This window comes from Colossoma macropomum, unplaced genomic scaffold (genome assembly GCF_904425465.1).
Source record: "Colossoma macropomum unplaced genomic scaffold, Colossoma_macropomum, whole genome shotgun sequence".
In the NCBI taxonomy this organism is placed as follows: Eukaryota; Metazoa; Chordata; class Actinopteri; order Characiformes; family Serrasalmidae; genus Colossoma; species Colossoma macropomum.
This window is the reverse complement of record NW_023494793.1, coordinates 34,573,218-34,593,758: the sequence shown is the minus strand read 5'-3', so window position 1 is coordinate 34,593,758 and position 20,541 is coordinate 34,573,218. Positions and strand designations below refer to the sequence as shown.

The 20,541-nt window shown below is 41.1% G+C and overlaps 1 protein-coding gene across 1 annotated transcript in view; it reads left to right on the top strand.

The window, feature by feature from the left end:
• grip2a (glutamate receptor interacting protein 2a) overlaps window positions 1-20,541 on the top strand; it is a 52,614-nt gene that overhangs the window by 16,121 nt on the left and 15,952 nt on the right. The window contains 8 exon segments of the mRNA XM_036579353.1: window positions 2,377-2,463; window positions 3,758-3,833; window positions 8,011-8,156; window positions 9,243-9,390; window positions 10,432-10,586; window positions 15,035-15,166; window positions 17,438-17,602; window positions 17,930-18,116. Of these exon segments, the coding sequence (XP_036435246.1) occupies window positions 2,377-2,463; window positions 3,758-3,833; window positions 8,011-8,156; window positions 9,243-9,390; window positions 10,432-10,586; window positions 15,035-15,166; window positions 17,438-17,602; window positions 17,930-18,116 (1,096 nt within the window).

Below are 20,541 nucleotides of genomic sequence, written 5' to 3'. Positions count from 1 at the left end.
GAGAAACTCGGATTACAGCACACACAGAGAGGGTGTGACTTCATTCTCTGCTCAGGATGCCATTACACCACTATGTCTTTACATAGAAAATAGCTGTTTGCTGCTATATTAATCTTTAAAATGTCTTATATATCACCTTTGATTTTATTTCACAATCTTTGTTGTTGAGTTTCACAATAGCTTGCAGCAGACAGCAAAACTGGACAAGGATCTCTAACAGCAGCTCTAAATGCTATTAAAGTTAGCTATAGCAGCCGTAACACTACTTTGTAGTGCATGTATATGCAGGACCAAATGTCTGTAGTTTGTAACCATCAGTATTTCACTGAATTATAATAGCAGTAATTAGTAATGATTTCTTTAAAACTGATCTTTGTAAGGTTCGAACATTAATGGCTCAGTGCTTTGCTAATGCCATGTTGCTGTTGCTGCAGAGAACTGTCGTAACACTTGGTACAGCTTCTCTGACATCAAGCTTGGATATGATTGGCCAACAACTTATTAGGTATGATTTGATTGGCCAGGGTGAGCGTTGCGCTCTTCCCCAATGGCTCCCCTCATGTTAGAGAATCTCTGATTAAATGGTTGAAAGTGGCGTGAATGCACCTCTAGCTTGGCACTAACATAACATGGAAACTCTCATAAATGCACTGCAGAAATTAGCATTATCTTAGTGGATAAATAAAGGATACTTAGGGAGGGTTTCTTCATTAAACATTGCAGTGAAATGTGAGAGGTTATGTTCATGATTGTATAACAAAAGATTAACCACACACAGTCTTGTTAAGGGAAAATTATCAACCTGGGAAGATCACTGTAAAAACTGAATTTAGTGATCATAACAGCTTTAGTAGAAGTGCAGGCTTCTTACTATCAACTACAGCAATTTTAAGATCAACATGCTTATCAAACTGGGAATATTTAGAAGTTCACAAAATCACAGGCTTCTTACTATCAACTACAGCAATTTTAAGATCAACATGCTTATCAAACTGGGAATATTTAGAAGTACACAAAATCTGAGTGTTTGATATTATAGTACAAGATCACTAAAAGCTCTCAAATAACTGTACCAATGCAGCACTACTGGCTTTATCCAGCCGGAAGTAAGTACTTTGCTTTTGTGACATAACGCTAATTTGTCCAGGCTCTGGTCTATATTTAGGCAGTCTGCAGCCTTGAGCTAACTCCATTCTGGGGCTCAAACAGCCCTATAAAAGCACCAGCGGTGATATATATGACCGCTTAACACTGATGTATATCAAAGTAAAACAACCTGCCTAAATTGACGGTCACATTAAGAAGGAAGCTTTCATAAGGACAGCTTGGAATCTATCAAAAAACACGTTCATATGTGGGGCTTGTTTGTTCTGGGAAGGTGTGCTCGTGGGCATGAGCTTGACAGGAGCAGGAAAATCATTGAAACATGAACGCTCATAAGCAACAACTGCAGGCAACTGCTGTTCTTCACAGGAGGAAAGCAAAAGGCAAGCCTTGCCGTGAGCCGTCCTTATAGATCTTTAGAATTGGACTGTACAGCTCTGGATGTGAGCTGGCAGCAGCAGTTGGTTTCTCTTTCATCTTGCTCAGCACTGTAGATGGTGGTCATGATTAAAATCAAGCACAAAATCACAAACATGAAACATATCTTGCTATTTGTAGGTGGGTATACGGTACATCCGGCTTCTTGTTTTTTGACACATACCTAGATGTTCTAGTGAATGCAGCCTAAAGCCAGTTGTGAAGCCAGTTGTTTTTAAGACGAATTTTTTTCTTGAACAAAAGTTCACTAATGGAATGTAAATTGTGTAGAAATTGTAAAGATGGTGTTAAACGCAGTATTCAGCTAAACTCCCTGGGAGACTGATTAAAATGTCAGTTCTCTCAATGCTATCAGTATTATTCAGCATTTACACTCATGCTTGTGGGTCCCTAGGATAAACTCCTAGATGAGTGGCAGTTTAGCTTTATGCAGTTACACCACATTCATATCACTGTTGTCTGAAAAAAAATGTCGTATCTCCACTTTTGTCATTTTTCAATTTTTGGCATAATGTGAAAGTGCCTGTTACCCTTTACATTGTTTGTAAATTTCATGTTGAACGGACCAAAGGAAATGGCCCAAAATGACATGTAAAAAGGTCTGGTTCCATTGACTTACATTGAAAGTAAAGTATGTTTTTCCTTCTCCTGTAAAGTTACTGGAGATTCAAGGTTTTATACATAACATTAACCTGTCTGCTACTGGTTGAGTGAAGGATGTTGTAAATGACTGAAGTACCTTCAGCTACCTGATAGAATGGCATAGTTTTGAACAAAAAGAGTTGTGCATGCTGTTATTTCAGTGATGCTTTTAACCCCCCCCCTCTCTTCTAGCTCCAAGCAATCCAAGCAGTGTGATCTCTAAGACCATTGAGGTGTGTCTGGAGAAAGAGGGCAACAGTTTTGGCTTTGTTCTCCGAGGTAAGACCCCTTCTGCAGCTTCCCTCCTGAGAGGCTTCACTGTTTTTTAACACAAGGAGAGCAACTAAATCAAGGCCAGTACTAACAGCCACCAACAAAACTTTTGGCTAAAACTGTTACCTGCTACATCACTGCTACATACAGATTCAGTCTCAGAGCTGTTTCTTAGGAGGTTTCGCATTTTTTTTTTTTTTGCTCTATGGAAAACATAAGGTCACTAATTTCAAACATTCAGTGCTAACCTAGCTGTCCATAACTTCAGATGAATGAGATAAAGTCCCAGATTAGTAAAGCTCTCAGAATAATTTTTGGTCCAAAAAAACCTCAAATGTTCACAATTTTTTTGTCACATCAGCTGTATCTGTATGTGTGCTTATGTAAGTTCCAGAAAAAGACAGTATTCTGATTAGAGATACTTTATAAATATAGGGTGATTAATAGTCTCATGGGGCCGGATCTCATGATCTCGGAATGAGAATACACATCTGGGGACAACTCATTAATTTACCACATGCAATATGTTCACATCTACATGCTTAAAAGTTTTTTTGAGGAGACTTTTCTTATATTATATGAATGGTCTAACGACGGCCTTGTTGTCCATCAGACAATGTTGACAAGAGAGATTTCGGCATAACATGCTGCAAGCTGGCTTACAGAGCAATAACTTATGCACTGAACATTGTACAAATTTGTCATGTTCATGTTTGAAATAATTCCATATTACACTTAATTTATATTTGGCCATTCTTAGATAAATGACCCTTTGAGTGAGACACAATATTAGCTTTGTATGTCCTCACCTCCTCTGTGGTTTTACATCACACCCTTCGTAAAAAAAATTAAACATACTTTATTTGAACTCCACCAAAATATTTCATGACGTTTGAACACCTCCAGTTAAATTACACGTTTTGTTGATTTTCTAAGTGAAAATAAATTAGCACATCCTCTACGGAGAACACACCTCAATATGGCATTTTTCAACAATTTCATAGTTTAGCTAATTGAAAAAACTCAGAGAAAAAAAAATGAAATATAAAATGGCCCATAACTTTTGCACATATGAAAATGTTACATTCAGCAAAGAAACAGTTATTTTCTTGTCTTCCTGAAAATATTTTTTTATATATCATATCAAATAAATTTGACAAGTAATCCAAAAGCAACGAAAAGTAATTAGATTACATTGCCTTAACGTAGTAATCCTCTGCAGTAGGTTATGGATTATGTTGACCTCCCAGTCCTGGTAACCATGTATATAAATGTCTGTGTGCGTGTCTGTGTTTTTCAGGGGGGTTTCATGAGGACTGGCATAAGGCTCGTCCTCTAGTGGTGACCTACGTCAGGCCCGGTGGGCCTGCAGACAGGTGAGACCAAAATGAGTCAGAAACTGTGTGCGCGCATGACGAGACTGTTCTGTCCAGAGTGAGATGTTTTTCCTGGGGGCGGTGTGTCCAGATAATTTGGGAGTGAGCATGCACTACAGGGCGTATGAGGTGTGTTTGGCCCATAGTGTTTGCTTGTGTGTGCGTAAGTCAGAGACCACCTTAGTTTATTTAACTTCCAGTCACAGCAGTTAAGTAAAAGTTAATCATTTTTAGGAGATATTTCTGAGGAGATTAGATATAAGATAAGTACACTTGCATAAGGAAGGAGAAAGTCGAAGGAAACTGTGAAAAAAACAGGAGTTTCCAAAACTGGAGTTCAAAAGAAGATTACACAACCACCTGCAAGACCACCAAAACTGTTCCCATCAGATAAGCAGCACTTTCATCTTTGAGAGAGAGGAGAAAATCAAGCTGCTTCAGATCTGAAAAGAAATCCACAGGTGTTTCTGTCCATCCTTCCACTGTAAGAAGATGACTCAGCGCTATGGGTCTGAAAGGAGACAGACACATCAAACAAAGAAGCTGAACAATGGACTGACCACCCCAGAGTCCAGACCTCAACATCACCGAATCTGTGTGGGATTATTTGGATGGTCAGACGCAGAAAATGCTACCAACTTCTATGACTGAACTTTGGCAGTGTGAAAAATATCCCTGCAGATTTTTTGAAAAACTGAAAGCAAGTCTTCTGAAAAGAATGGAAGCTGCAATAAAGGCAAGCAGTGAACACAATAAATACTGAAAATACTGATATCATGTTTAGTAGTTAAATGTGTTTTCTGTTTTTTTCAGGCCATTTTACTGGAAGTTAAATAAATTAAGGGTGGTCTCTGTTTTTGCCCAGTTCTGTGTGCAAGGTTAAAATGAAGTGGGTGTGATATTGTAGGGATTTATTGTGTGTGTGTGTGTGTGTGTGTGTGTGTGTGTGTATGTGTGTGTGTGTGTGTGTTTAGGCCTGTGAGCTGGTTTCTGAGGCATTTGTGTTAACTGAAGCGTATACTGATGGCATTATAATGAGTGAGAAGGGCAGAAAACAGCCTGAAGCTCACAGACACACACACACACACACAGACACACACACACACACACACACACACATACTCACACACACACACACACACACACACATACTCACACGCACACACACACACACACACACACACACACACACACACACACACATACACACACACACACACACATACACACACACACACACACACACACATACACACACACACACACACACACACACACACACATACTCACACACACTCCACAACGCAGAAAGAATAGATCACGCACGATCACTCTAAACCAGACAAAGATCTCACACACAGACGCTCTTAAGTGCTGGTGAATCTACCTGTCCCTGTGGGCTAATGGAATATCCTCTATTACCATAATCTCAACTGCACTTCCAGAACACTTGCACTGCGTGCAAAACGCATGAGTGCGTACAAGTATGTTGCCTTTTAACAGATGTGTGTAAAACAGCCTAAACCCACTCTCAGTGGCATAACTAGGCTCTTACGGGCGTCAGTACAAAATAAAATGTGTTTACATGCAGTGAATTGGATTTCTGCAGTTATCTGATTATTCAAATGGTCAGGTAAACAGCATACTCCGATGTCTTAGTTCGGAGTAAGGCCTAGAAATCCGATTAAGAAATCTGATAAAGAGGCTGGATTTTAGCTCAGTAATCAGATTTCTCAGTGCATGTGAACTCTTACTCTGATTTCTTTTAGATTTCTCAGTCTGCACATGTGTGAAACAGACTGATGTACTGAAAATAACCGCACAGTGTTGCCACGAGATGCAGCAAAACACTTTCGGAGCAGCACTGAAACCGAATATATTGAGGAAATGATGGATTTAAATATTCTTCATCTCACTGTAATTTGCTTGTTTGCTCACTCTGGTTATGTGCCGAATGCTCTAATGTTCACAAGGCATGCAGCTCCCCCGACTATCACAAGGGGGTTCAGTCTTATTCACAAAGGGCCGGAGTAGCTGGAAGTCTTCATTATAACAAAGCAGGACCACACATGATCAGCTGTTTGAAGACTGAGACCAACGGATTAGACAAGTGGAATCAGGTGTGCTCCTGCTTGTTTGGAATGAAAACCTGCAGCCACTCTGGCTCTTTGCGGATTAGATTGGACACCCCTGCACTAGCATCTAGCGTTAACCCAAATTTACACTTTAAATAATACTTACATTTTTAATAATACTCACATTTTTTGCATTGTTTTCAATAATATTTTTAAAAAGATTTTTTGATTTCTTGTAAAGTGAAGTTGAAAGATTTAGATTTTTTAGAGTTTTTAGGTTTTCGATAATTTTTAAATAAAAACCAATATCAAAAAATGCTGTCCTATGGTTTCATGTCACTACCAAAACACAGTGTTTTAATCTAGCCATATTTTAGCCACACCCCTGCATTTAGAGCAGGAAGTGAGACTGGATCCCTGTCCCTCAAGGCCACATGGTGAGCAGTTAGATCCCATTGTTTTGAAGAAAATGTGTCCCAAAGTCTGGAAATCAGAGGGTAGCATTACAAGTTGTCACTACCGCAATATATATTTTCTGCAGTTAAGTAAACTTTTTAGTGTTTTAATGAAAAATATTTTGATTTTATTTGTGTACAAGTGTTCAAATCTGTGTTTGCTAGTCATTAAAATGCTTTTTTAATTTTTATGCTCAAAATCAGCTAAAATTATCACTACCGAAACAGTCACTACTAAAATATTTGGTAAAGTTTTGGTAGTGTTATGATTGTTTTGGTAGTGACAAAATGGAATGTTTAAATAGTTCAAGTTCAAAAAGTTTTAAAATAAACAAAATTAAGGTATAGGGTTACTGGGGGTGCTGGAGCCTATCCCAGCACCTGTTGGGCAGAAGGCAGGAAACACCCTGGACACATTACTAGTTCATCGCAGGGCACACACAGACATACACACTCACACTTAGGGGCAATTTAGCATCTCCGGTTCACCTGACTGCATATTTTTGGACTGTGAGAGGAAACCTATGAGGACCTGGGGAGAACATGCAGACTCCACACAGAGAGGACCCTGGTCACCCAGCTGGAGAATTGAACCCACTTCTTGCTGTGATGCGACAGCGCTACCCACTGCACCACCATGCCACCCCTGAGCCAGTTCAGTAGAATGAAAATCAAAGCTATTTTTTTTCTAATACTGATATCGAAATGAATATTGATATTGAAAAAATGGTATCATGTCATCTCTAAAATAAATCCATCAAAATTATTCAGAGATACTTTTTGATATACATGACTTTCTTATTCATTCTAAACGTCTGTGCTCCTTTCTGTCCTTCTTCCACCTACATGGTTACCTGCACATGTGACTCTTAAAGTCCCTCTTCAACTGAATCACACTGCTTCCTTTGAATCACTCTGTATTCCTCTCTTTTTCTGCCTGTCTCTCTCTCTCTCTTTCTCTCTCGCTCTCTCTCTCTCTCTCTCTCTCTCTATCTTCTCTCTTCCACACGCCCTGCTTTCCTCTCCTCTCTCTCTCTGTCTTTCTGTCTCTCTATCTCTCTTCCTCTCTTTACCTATCTCTCTCTCCCCTCCCTCCCTCTTTCTCTCGCTCCCTCTCATTCTTTTCTCTCTCACTTTTTCTGTTTCTCTCTCTCTCCCTCCCTCTCTTTCTTCTCTCTCTCATTCTCCCCCTCTATCTCTCTCCCTCCCTTTCTCCCTCCCTCTCTCTCCCCCCTCCTCTTTATCTTTCTTCTATTTATCTCTCTCTCTCCCTCTCTTTCTACTCTCTCTCTCCTCTCTCCCTCCCTCTCTTCTCTTTTATCTTTCTTCTCTCTATCTCTCGCGCTCTCTCTTCCCCCTCTCTTTCTTACCTTTTCTCTATCTTTCTACTCTCTCACTCTTTCTTCTCTCTCTTTCTCCTCTCTTGCTCCCTTTATCTCTCTTCCCCCTTTCTCTCTCTCCCTCCCTATCTGCTCTTTCTTCTCCTCTCTCTCTTTTCTCCTCCCCTTTCCCCCTTTTTCTCATCCACCTCTCTTTCTTCTCTCTCTCTCTCTCGTCCCCCTCTTTCTTTCTCTCTTTATTTCTTTCTCTCTCTTTCTCCCTCTTTCTCTTCCACTTCTCTTTCTTTCTCTCTCTTTCTTCCGTCAGAGAGGGGACTCTGCGTGTAGGTGACCGTGTGCTGAGTGTGAATGGAATGGCTCTGAACAGACAGAAACATGCGGACGCTCTGACGCTGCTGATGCAGAGCAGCCAGGAGGCTTATTTCCTCATCGAGTACGACATCACTGTCATGGGTGAGCACACACACGTTCAGCGCACTCCTTCTCGCCGATTCCCCCCTTTTCCAGAAGTAATCTAGGAGTATAAATCTCTGACCACAAAACACTTCCATCTGACTGCCCCCCCCCAGAGGACAGTTTTACTGCTGTTGACTCAGGAGACCAACTTCTTTCTATTTTTCATGTATTTTATTTTTTCTCCTGATGTACCAAATTCATATTAAAGTTCACTAAAAACAAGTAAAACAGTTGCAGGTTGAGTGGAGAGACTAAACGTTTACAATGTTCATATGATACCAGCAGTCAGATTAAAATCAGGGTGATGCTAAACTGTCCAGAGCTGCTTATTCTTATTTGTGTGAGGATCAGCATCTCTGATTACTCACCGCATCTCACAGCACCAAACAAAAAATCACAGAACACCTTCATCCTCCCAGCCTCATCACACTGAGTGAAAGGAAGACTGAACTAGCAGGTGGAATTGATCATGAGTAAACTTGGGAAGAGAATTATGTAAAAATGAAAAAAGGCAAAAAAAGAAAAAGAAAGAAAGAAAGAGAGTGAAAGAAGGAAGGAAAGACAAAAAAGAAACAAAAGAAAGAAAGAAAGAAAAAAGACAAAAAGAGAGAAACAAGAGAAAGAAAGACAGAGACAGAGAAACAACAGAGAGGAAGAAAAAGACAGACAAAACAAACAGAAAGACAAACAGACAGACAGAAAGAAAGAAAGAAAGAAAGAAAGAAAGAAAATGAAAGAATGAATGAATGAAAGAAAAAAGAAAGACAAAAAGAGAGAGGAACAAATGAAAGAAAGAGAAAGACAAAGAGACAGAGAGAAACAAGAAAGAAAGAAAGAAAGATAGAAAGTTCACTCCCTGGTGAAATATCGACAATAAAAACAATACAACAAGCTTTTTTAAATTTTTGCGTCTGAAAAGATTTTTTTTCGTTCTTGCTTTTATTTTATTTTTTCCTGCTTTTCTGGGGTGAAAGTTGAGGCTTTCTGTCTCTCCAAGTGAAACACATGTCTGAATGTCTCTGTCCAAATGTATGTGCACCTGTTTCACTGTCTGTGTGTGTGTCTGTGTGTGTGTGTGTGCAGACTCAGTGCAGCAGTCCTCAGGTCCTCTGCAGGTGGAGATCGTGCGGACCGGCGGCTCTGTGCTGGGACTCAGCCTCACCACCTCCCTCTACAGGAACAAACACGTCATTACAATCCAGAAAATCAAACCTGCCAGTGTAGCAGACAGGTGAGCAGACACAGGAGCACATTCACAAATAGGGAAGCATAAACAGACAGACAGACTGACTGACAGACCGACAGACCGACAGACAGACACTTTATTAGTCCTTGAGGAAACTGCAAAGTTACAGCTTAACAAAACCTGTGCAAATGACATACATACATTGGGAGGAGCTATAAAATGTACAGATTTTACTTAAACACTTAAAGTAAAAGTCAAGAGGAGATCATAACACTTTTCCCTGAACTGAACGTATTTCTGAGCGAAACGCTGATCTGGGAGGGTCTCTGAGCTAGGTCAGCCTTTTCTCTCCAGTGGCCCCAGAAGTGTTTGGACTTTAACCGCTAGTAAATTTTAATGAAGTTCTTTAGGTTCGTTTAAAACATGTTTAATAACATGTATTTGTTTCAGAGAACTAACAATTAATTTAACACATTTTTTGCCATGGCACAAATATGTTTCTGAGGCCACTGTTGACCAGCATGATATGATTAATATCCAACTGTGACATAATCAAAAATCAAAGAATGTTTTAGAAGAGGCAGAAGTCATTACATTTTCTTGGAACATTATGAGAAAACAGTAGTTTTGCCTTTTATATGATATGATGAACTGTGGTTAATATAACTAGAGACAAATAAAGGGTGAAAAAGGTCTGTAGTGATTTCAAGCTGAAATTAACGAGCACTATGATTTTACAAAGATGCTTAAATATGAATGAATATTTACACATGAAGTAACTTTAGTCTTTACTAATGTCATGCACTTGGGTAAGAAGCATGTGGGTGAAATTTCGAGAAACTGATGACGACCCTTTCCTTTAACAGCCAGCTGATGATTCTAATATCTAACACATCACTTTGAGCTTTTCTGTACAATGATGTCCGCCAGATTTGACGTGGCTCATATTATATTAGCTAACTTAGTCGGACAAGCAGAACATGCTGACTGGAATTAATTAGTATGAAGAAGGCAGAATCTGAATGTCATACAGTGATTCTCTCTCTCTCTCTCTCTCTCTCTCTCTTCTCTCTCTCTCTCTCTCAGGTGTGGTGCTCTGCATGTGGGTGATATTCTCTTGGCTATAGATGGAATGAGCACTGAACACTGTTCTTTAATGGAAGCTCAGCAGCTGCTGGCCAACTCCACCGAGACCACCAAACTAGAGATTCTGCCCTCACAACACAGCCTGCATGACACCGGTACAAACACATGCACACACACACACACACACTACACACTCTCTCTCTTCTCTTCTCTTCTCTTCTCTTCTCTTCTCTTCTCTTCTCTTCTCTTCTCTTCTCTTCTTTCTCCCCTCTCTTCTCTTCTCTATCCCTCTTCTCTATCCCTCTTCTCCTTCTCTTTGCCTTCTCCCTTTCTTCTTTCTCCCTCTTCTTCTCCCTCTCATCTCCTTCTCTTCCTGATTCTCAACCTCTTTCTCCTTCCTTTACCTCTTCTTCCTTTCTTTTTTCTCCCTTTCATTCTCCTTCTTTTTCACCTTTTCCATCTCCCTCTCTTCCTCTTCCTCTCCCTTTCTCTTTGTATCTCAAAACTGAATCAGAATTTCTGATTGTGAGACACTCTCTCCCTCTCTCTCTCTCCCTCCCTCCACCTGTCTCTTTATCTTGCTCTCTCTTTCCATATCATTCTCTTTCCCACTGTTCCGCCCTTTCTCTCTCTCTCACACACACACACAGTCTTTCTCTCTCCTCTCTTTTTATATCCTGCTGTTTCTCTCTTAAAGTCTCTGTGTCAGTCAGTTTGGAACTCATGTGTCCAATTCCCTAACAGACATATAGTGAACTATTGGGGTCTATTTGGGTTAATAAGACAGGGAGCAATTTGAGATTCTGTCTCTCTCTTTCTCTCTCTCTCTCTGACCTTTCTGCTTTGGGTTTGGAGTGGTTTAAGGGGGATGCTTTAGGGGTCTCTCTCGCACGTGCAGTGAATCATTCTTAATCTGCAGAATGCTGACGGCAAGACGTCCCCTACCCTGCAGACACATACACACACACACACACACACACACACACACACACACACACACATAGACATTCACACACACACACGCTGGCACGTGTACACAGCGGTGTGTAATGACCCATTATAAGTGAGTCTGCTGGTGCTGCTTTAGCACATTAGCAGCAAACATGACAGACGAGCTGCATTAAAGATGCTTTCCAGCAAACTCACAGACACAACACTGACGCAGCCTCACACTCTTTATCACTCCGTTTCCTCTGTTTTTCCACCCTGCGCTGTGTGCATTGCTCCTCCTGTCAGGGTGGGTAATCTCCGAAAGCTCACAGTGCCGTCCCATCAGCGCGGGTGACACATCTCAGCCCAACGAAAACCAAACACGAGGCTTCTTTCTGACACTGTTTACCACCGACACTGACAAACCTGACACACGAGGAAATCAGAAAGCAGAGCGGCAGATTCCTCTGAAAGAAAAACCACTATCAGACAGGGAAGGGGTGGTTTAAAAAGATATGGATAAAGAAAGAAAGAGATAAAAGAGGGATGGAAAAAAGAGACAAATAGAAAGAAAGACAAACAAATACAGGGAAAGAAGAAAGAGACATTAGTAGAAAAATAGCCAAAAAGTTGCATTTAATGGGAGAAAGAGAGAGAAAAAGAGAGTAAAGAAAGACAAACAGAAAAAAGGATAAAGGAAGAGTGAGAGACAGGATAGAGAGAGAAGGAGATAAGGTAAGACAATGCATATGTTAAAAAAAACATGGAGAAGGAGAGAGAGATGGAGAGAAGAAATAGACATTGAAAGAAAGAGAGAAGACAAGAAAAAACAAAGACTGGGAGAAGAAGAAGATGAACGAATGGAAGATAAAAAAGACATACAGCTCGGCTAAGACACAAAGATAAAAGCTAAAAAAGAGAGAGATGAAAGATAGACAAGAAAATGGAAGAAAGATATTGAAAGGAAGAGAATGGGAGAAAGGGAGAAGAAAGACAAATGAAAAGAAAAAAGACAAGGATGAAGAAAGAAAGAGAATTAAAGAGGAGAGAGAGAGAGAAACAAAGGTGAGATAAAGAAAGGGGCAGACAGGAAAGAGACAAAAAGGCAAGAGAGAAAAAGGAAAGAAAGACGAGGATAAAAAAAAGAAGATAATGAAAACATTACGGTCTTTCAAACTGCAGCTTTATCACATCATTTTCTGTATTATTGTGGATAAAAGTGTATTTTGAAGCTGTAAAGTGATGGTTGAGTCTGCAGATCAAATGACAGAGAGTCCAGTCTTTGTAGGAGAAGACAAGGCCATAAGGTGATCTAGAACAGCTCAGGTGTGTCCCAGCCCCCCAGCACTGGGCTGTGGAGCAGTGCAACTGCGCCCTCTGGTGTAATGGAGCTCCATCCAATACCTTTGGGATAGGTTTGTGATCCAGACTGATCACCCAACATCAGTACCTCACCTCAGTGATGCTCTTGTGGCTGAATGCAATCAAAGTCTCACAGCAATGTTCCAGTATCTAATATAAAGCTTTCACAGAAGAGTAGAGGCTCCCTATTACCACCCTTGATTTCAAATTGAAAATTGAATGAGCAGGTGTCTACAAACTTTTGGACATGTAGAGGCTGTTTGCACCTGACATTAACGTGCGCTTTCAGTGACACGACCATGTTTAATCTGGTCACTTTGATCTAATCTAAACTGGTTTAATCTAAACACTTTGATTGATTAGGCTCATTTTGTGTGTTTTGCTATCCGGTGTCAGCCACAGGAGGATGAGTCTTCTCACACGAGGATGAGGCTTCCTCACAGTTTTCTCCTCACGCTTTCTGAGAGTTTTTTCTTATCTGTTTTCCTTGGCTTGCTCACTTTGGGCTGCATTTCTGAAAAGCTGCTTTATGAAAAGGCCACTTTTTGAGTTGCATTGACTCCATACATCCTGTCTTGACTACAGGTGTTTTATTTCATTTTTCTTTCTTGTTAAGACTGTTTCTGTTACCTTAAGACCCCCTGGAGAAAGCAGAAATAAGCTAATGAGCTTTGCTCACTGAGCCTTTAGCTTAAAGAGGTGTTTCAAATGGGCAAAGATTTAGCACCTGTTTGGCCCAAATTTCCTTTCAGAAGCAGATTTAGGTGCATTTGTTTGGTTAAAGTAAGTGAGCTAAAACTAGCTTAGAGTGTGTAGGTCACACCGTGTCTTCCAGGTTTCTCAAACGCTAGAGGGCGCTCCCGAGTGAGCCCAAAATGAGTAAAATCATAGTTTATAAACACTTAAACATTTCTAAGATAAAAGAATTCATTCATATCCTGGACACAGAACGGCATAAAAGATTTCAACACCAATGTTATATTTTTAAGTGCTTTTAAACTCGAGTTATAGGAGATTAAAACGGGTCAGTGAGCGCAAACAGCCAATGAGCTGCTCCGGTCGCCAAGCAACCAGCACTCAGTAGCAGTAATGTTAGCGTCCTGCTGCCTAAAACCTGCTGTAGGAAAACGAAAACATACAGGTACATTTTCTTTGCTTTTTAGTGAAATACATCCGTCTACTTTCTAAAATTTAAGGAAAGTTCTGGGCGAGTGATTAGAAAAAATTTTAACTTTTAGATTTTGGCCATTTAGCTCCATTTACTCCCATTCATTTAGGACTGGCTCGCGGGCGCCCTCTGGCGTTGTGCAGTCCTGTTTTTGATATAACGGGAAGACGGCCAAGAATTGTCCAGGCTCCTCATAAACCGGCTCTGGACAAACACAGTCTGGGTAGCGAGGTCAGATCAGTTATAGATTTGTGTAGTTAACCTTGCTCGGTACGTTCATGCTTCAGCATTAGAAGTGAATTTAGGCTGAAGAGAAGGTAACACCAAACAAGGACGCGGATTAGGACGCGCCCTCAGGCTCCCTGTGCTTTCTTCTTTGTTTGGATTTATATCAGATTAAATGTGGGAGGAGACTTTAGGGACGCAGCCTCAGATAACAAGCTGCTGATGGGAAATCAGATTAGCCTGTGTTGTGGGCAAAGAATGTTGTTTTCATATCATCATCAAATAAATAAATAAATAAAAAAGCATCACATGCGTAACAGTCAGTCCTCCCGGGTGGGCGTGGCCAGTGTAATATGTGGAAGCTGCTGGCGGTTAATTAGGCTTCGTTACCTCTCTCTCTCTCTCTCTCTCTCTCTCACACACACACACACACACACACACACTCTCAAAGCTCTCTGCCTCCCCTCTAGTGTTTTTTTCTCCTCGTTGAAGCGATCAGAGACGTTTTTTTACAAAATGCTTCTCCCTCCATTGCTCTCAGCTTTATCCAAGCTGGCGAGTAAATGTAAGAGAGAGAGTGATACAGTGAGTGAATGAGAGAGAGAGAGAGAGAGAGAGAGAGACTGACTGATTAACGAGCGTGCAGGACTTGTGCCTGTTAGCAGTTCCCCTTCAGCCACACAGCCAAGTTAATGTCAGTGATCAGTGAGGCAGTGTGGGAAATCTTCCTCTGAGGGTCTTTAGGGTGACTTGTGAGCTGAGTGCCCTGTACTGCCCACTGTAGAGCAGCTTTCTTTCTTTAGGTGGTCTCTGTGCGGCTTGTTCATGTGTCTGGTTTTGTCAGGATCTTTATGTAGGGTTGGTTCTGTGCTCTTGCTGCCATGCAGATGTGTTGATTGTTTGTGTGTTTGACTGCAGTGCGTGTCCAGAGGAGTGGTCAGCGCCAGTGGGACTCCAGTGCGAACTACCTCAGTGCCCCCCCTCCGCCCCACCATGGCAAAACCCCCCCAGCCTGGAACAACACCACCCCTACACACTCCCACTGCAGATGTGAGTGCACTGTCTCGTGTATTTGTGTGTGCATGCTGTGCACAGCTGTGTGTGTGGGTGCATGCAAATGCAGATGTGAGGTGTGTGTGTGTGTGCAAGCGAGCAAATGCAGATGTGGTGGGGGTGTGTGTGCATGCAAATGCAGATGTGAGATGTGTGTCTGTGTTCAGTACTGTGCAAAAGTCAGAGACCACGCTTCATACATTTAGTTTCCAGTCAAAACAGACATTATGTACAAGATATTCATAAAGCAGAAAATATATATTTAAAAGAAAATTACACAGTAGCTTCAACAACTAAATATATTTTTTTCAGTATTAAGTATGTCCACTCTTTACCTTCATTACAGCCTCCCTTCTTTTCAGGAGACTTGGGCTCAATCCCATTTCCTATTTTTACTCCTACCCCTTGTTTTTGAGTGTAGCCTTGTCCCTTGGAACTGAGCTACAAGGGGTAGTGGTTGAACCCTTTCTCTACAAAATGGGACCCTCAAATAAAAAGAGCATTACTGCATTAACAGGCTACAAGCGCTGCTCTGTAGGCGACCCTGCCAGTCTGCAGTGATAGCAGAGGAGGGTGAAGTTCAGCTCCTCACTGCTGGGCTTTAGTTACATTTAGGGAATCATATGCCTTCAAAGAGGGGGGGATGACAATTATTTATTATCGCCCACCCCTGATTCTTCAGTGATATGAAGCTGAATTCAGCTATTGACAGCTATTGAATTTTCCCGTTCCACCTTAAATGGTGCAGCAGTTACATTCTGGCGCTTCAGGCCAGAAATTTAGCTAGCTAACTATTGAGATATCAGCATACTACTAGCAAGTTTTTATGCTTGTTATGAAGAAAAGGACCATAATACATTGAAACATCATTAAACTAAGGTAACACAGTGGTTATCATAGTTTTTAATGGAGAAAATTCTCACATTTGTGGGTTTCTATGTTTGTTTGTTCAGCCGTCTTGCTGGTTTTTCTTTTTTTCTCATAACACTCTGTTTGGAGTGAGCCTCTGAAAAACCTCCGTTTGGAGGGCCATGTAGCCCTAACACTTTTCCCTACCCCTCTATCTCAACAAAAATTGGGACACCCCACCCCTAGACGTGAATGCGCAAAACAGAGGGCTAAGGGCTAAGTGGTAGGGGCGAGGGGGAAATGGGATTGGGCCTTGCTTTCAGTTTCTCAAAGAAATTTGCAGGGATATTTTTCCACAACTCCAAAGTTCAGCCTTAGAATTTGGTTGCATTTTCTGCTTCTCACAATACCAGTAATCCAAAACACTTGCAAAACTTCATTTGCAATGTTCCTCTTATATATATGTCTCCTTTTCTCCCATTTTCTCTCTAGCTTTTAATCAGATTTTTGCATCCAGTTTTAGAAACTCCTGTTTTTCAATTTTTTTTTCTTTGACTTTCCTCTTCTTTGTGTAGGTTGATTATATCTAACCTCCTCGTAAATGTCTCCTTTAGCCATTTTAGATGCACAAGAGAAATGAATATGCGAGGCAGCTAAGTTGAGTTTTGGTAGCTGCTTGTGTGAATGGTAGGTTCTCTATGAAGAGTCAGTGACTCCTGTGGGAATTGCTTTGTTTGGGACGACACAGCTGTGACTGGTTTTAAGATTGGAAGGTGGGAAGAGTTAAGGTAGCAATAGACTGTAAAAAATATACATAGCATTGAAAAATGAATAACTATTTTGAATAAGCCTGTTTTGACTGGAAGAAAGAAAGGGTGGTCTCTGACTTTTGCGCTGTAATACATGAATGCTGGCATGCATGTACATGGTTGTGCATGCATTCATAAGATAGGAGTAGACAGTGGATGTGCATGTTTGTATATGTACTTGCATAAATGAGTGTATATGTGCTTTACAGTTGACTTAAATAAAGCAGTTTTGTTGTATACAAAAATTTGAACTTCCTCTGACAAATTACACGTTTTATGGATTTTTGAAAATAAACACATCCTTTAGAGAGAACACACTTAAATATGGCAATTTTCTGCTAATTTTAATGCACAGTTTCTATTCATTTGTATGCCAGATTGTGAAAAATGAAACATAAGTATAAAGTGTGCCATAACTTTTTCACAGGCTGTTTTTTTTTCTTCAAATAAACAGTTATTCTGCATTACAACATGCAGAAGTGTGTTCTCTGTAGAGGATGTGTTAACTGTCACTTTAATCAACAAAATCAACTGAACATGTGGTTTGACCAGGGGTGCCCAAACTTTGCACCCAGCTGTATCTATGAAGCACATTGTTATTGTCGTGCAGCGGTGGCGTCAGGCAGCTCGTCTCAGACGTCAGGTTTTCACAGTTACAACTGCGGCTCTGCGTATCCTGCCACATACCCCTGCAGCACGCTGCCCCCGTACCCCTCCAGCCCCCGCAGCACCACCACCAAGAGGAGGCACAGGAGAAACGACCACAAGAGCTCACGTAAGAGAAGATGCTTTATTTCTCAACTCGGCTCTAAGTAGCTTTATTGGCATGTTAGATTACTGTGTTGACAAAGCATTTAACCTGTTTATGATACATAAGATATATGATAAGTCAATCAGTCAAACATATTCAATCCTGCATATTCTCTTGTTCATATTTTGACTATATATTTACAGTTGTATGCAAACATTTGGGCAAATTATGGTTTTGTTGATTGTAATGAATTTTAAATTAATTTTTGTTGAACTTTTGCGTATGTACATTATATCCAAAACTCGTGCTATTACTGGTGCCGTGCCTTTGTTGAAACCTGTCTTTCTGCAGTGTCTCTGTCCTCCAGTACAGTGGGTGTTGGTGGTCAGGTGGTTCACACAGAGGTCAGTGAGGTCATACTGAGGGGTGACCCGCTCACTGGGTTTGGCCTGCAGCTGCAGGGTGGAGTGTTTGCTACAGAGCCGCTGTCCGCACCTGCCTGCATACGCTTCATAGAGCCAGACACTCCCGCAGAAAGGTGAGACGTACACACATACAAACACACCTGTGCTTGCACCGCATACAAAACTCCTGAGCCTGTTTCTGGAGTACAGCATTCCAGCACTCTTACAATTCCAGCAGCTTTGCATTGTGTGAATGGTTAATAATGAATGAACTAACAGAATGATTCAAACTTGTTTGGAATTAGGGAGGCATGATAAGTCGTATTTTTATAGTTGTCGTTCTCTGCGATGACAGAACAGATGACAGCCAATGTGATGTAACTTTAGATGTGATAACTTTAAATGTGACTGTTATCACAACAAATCTGTATCATCATAAGGGACTGTTTTTTCCCAATTTTCTCCCCAGTTTATACATATCCAATACCACCCACTAGTCAGGACTTCCCCAATCACTTGGAGGAAAGTGCCAACCACCAGTTCTGTCACGTCAGTTAACAGACGCCTGCGCTGGCTAGCATCGCGAGAGGGCCATCCTACCCATCCAGAGAGAGTGAGGCCGATTATTATGCTCTTGGGCTCCCGGCTGTAGCATCACCAGGGATCGAACTTGCAACCTCCTCATGAGAGGGCCACTTAGACGGTTGCACTACTTGGGAGCCCCATAAGGGACTTTTTAAAGAATTAAATAAATATTTATTTGTTTTGTAGGCCTATATTGAAAATATATGAACATATATGCATATTTATTTGTGTTTGTTGCCTGACTGTTCAGGGAAAAAGGTGTTTAGACTGAAGCACCCCATGAAGCGCTCATTTCACAGTCTGTAAAATCTCCTTACAGACTGTACTTGTGGCAGATCCAGTCAGAGGCACAATAATAACTTTTAATAATAATTTAAGACTTCTCATATCTTCGTGATATCGAACAGCTTTATTGATCATTGCATTTTATGTCCATATCATGCAGCTCTACTTGAAATTTAAGTTCATATTAACATTTTTCTTTCTACAAAGTTACAGTTTTGTTGATATATGAGTTTCTTATGACAGGGATGATGTGTTTTCCCTGCTTTAACAACCTTATCAACTAATTAGCAGACCTTTCCAGAGCTAGAACAAGACATTTTTGCTCGGTCTATCTCAGTGCAAACCTGTACCAGGTATTCAGTGTTGGGAGTTGAGAGTGAGCAGTAATATGTATAGTATGTCTTGAGGTCTGAGTACTGGAGTGGAAAAGACTGTGTTAGAGCAGTGCACACACAAAAAATGTGCAGGCATAAGTACTGCAGAGCCAGGGTTACTGATCACTGCAATAGCATGTAATTCTTTCTGACTTTCTTGACAAAGACAAAGAATGATTGTGCAGACTGAGCCTCAAACAGTCCTAAAGTTTTTAGTCTGAACTGTATGTCTTGACACATGCTGTCTTTTGCCGTTTTTCTACTGAGCAGTACAGAATGGTTACGAATCTGTTTTGATGCATTTTTACATTATTTTCACTGCCAAGAATCATACTCCGAGTAGCCATGCTTAATGACCCTTCTTGCAGGGGTACCAACTTTGCCAAGCCAGAACGTGGAGCTAATAATGGTGCAAACCACTGATTAGTCAAATAAGCTCACTGGACAAAAAAATTAATCACCCATGACTGAAATGTACCTAATAGCATGTAATACCTCCATGAGCATGAAAAACAGCTGTGATTTGATTTGGCGTGCACTGGACAAGTTTCTGGATGTGGGTGACATCAATGTTCAGCCACATTTGCATCAAGGAATTGCATAGTTCGGCCAGATTTTGTGGATGCCTTCCCTGCCGTCTTACTCATTGTTCCAGGTAGTCCCACAGATTTTCAAGAGGATTCAAATCTGGGGATTTTGCAGGCCAGTCCAGATGTGTGAACGCTGCTGAATGTTCATCATGCCAATCAGTCACACATTTTCATCTTGAAATACAGGGATAGGAATGTTATGTTCCTCTGTAAGATGATGAGCAAAAGGCAAAACCCGGTTGTCCAGCAGCTCAGTGTCAGCACTGTGGTTCAAACTTACTGTCACCTCAACCAAAGGACCCATTTCCGTGTAATTAAAACTGCCCCAGAACATCACGGAGCTCCTCCAGCTTGAACCGCACCTTGCACACAGTCCTCATTGAAGGCTTCCTGAAGTCTACAATGAACCCAACGCCAGCGTCATTCACATACAGGCAGAAATGAGATCCATCTGACCAGATAACACGTTTCCAGTCATGAACAGTCCAGTTTTTGTGTCTCTTTGTCCACTGTAACTGGGCAACTTTGTGAGCAGAAGTGAGCAAAGGCCTCTTGCGTGCCGCTCTACTCCATGTGTTCATGGTATGCAGTTCCCTGCAGAGTGTTCTTTCAGAAATTGGTTGTGAAGGACCTGCATTGACTTCTTGAAGCAATTCTTGACTGGAAGCGAAGCGATTTTTATTCACAAGCCATGAAAGACGCTGGCAGTCCCTGTCCATCAGTTT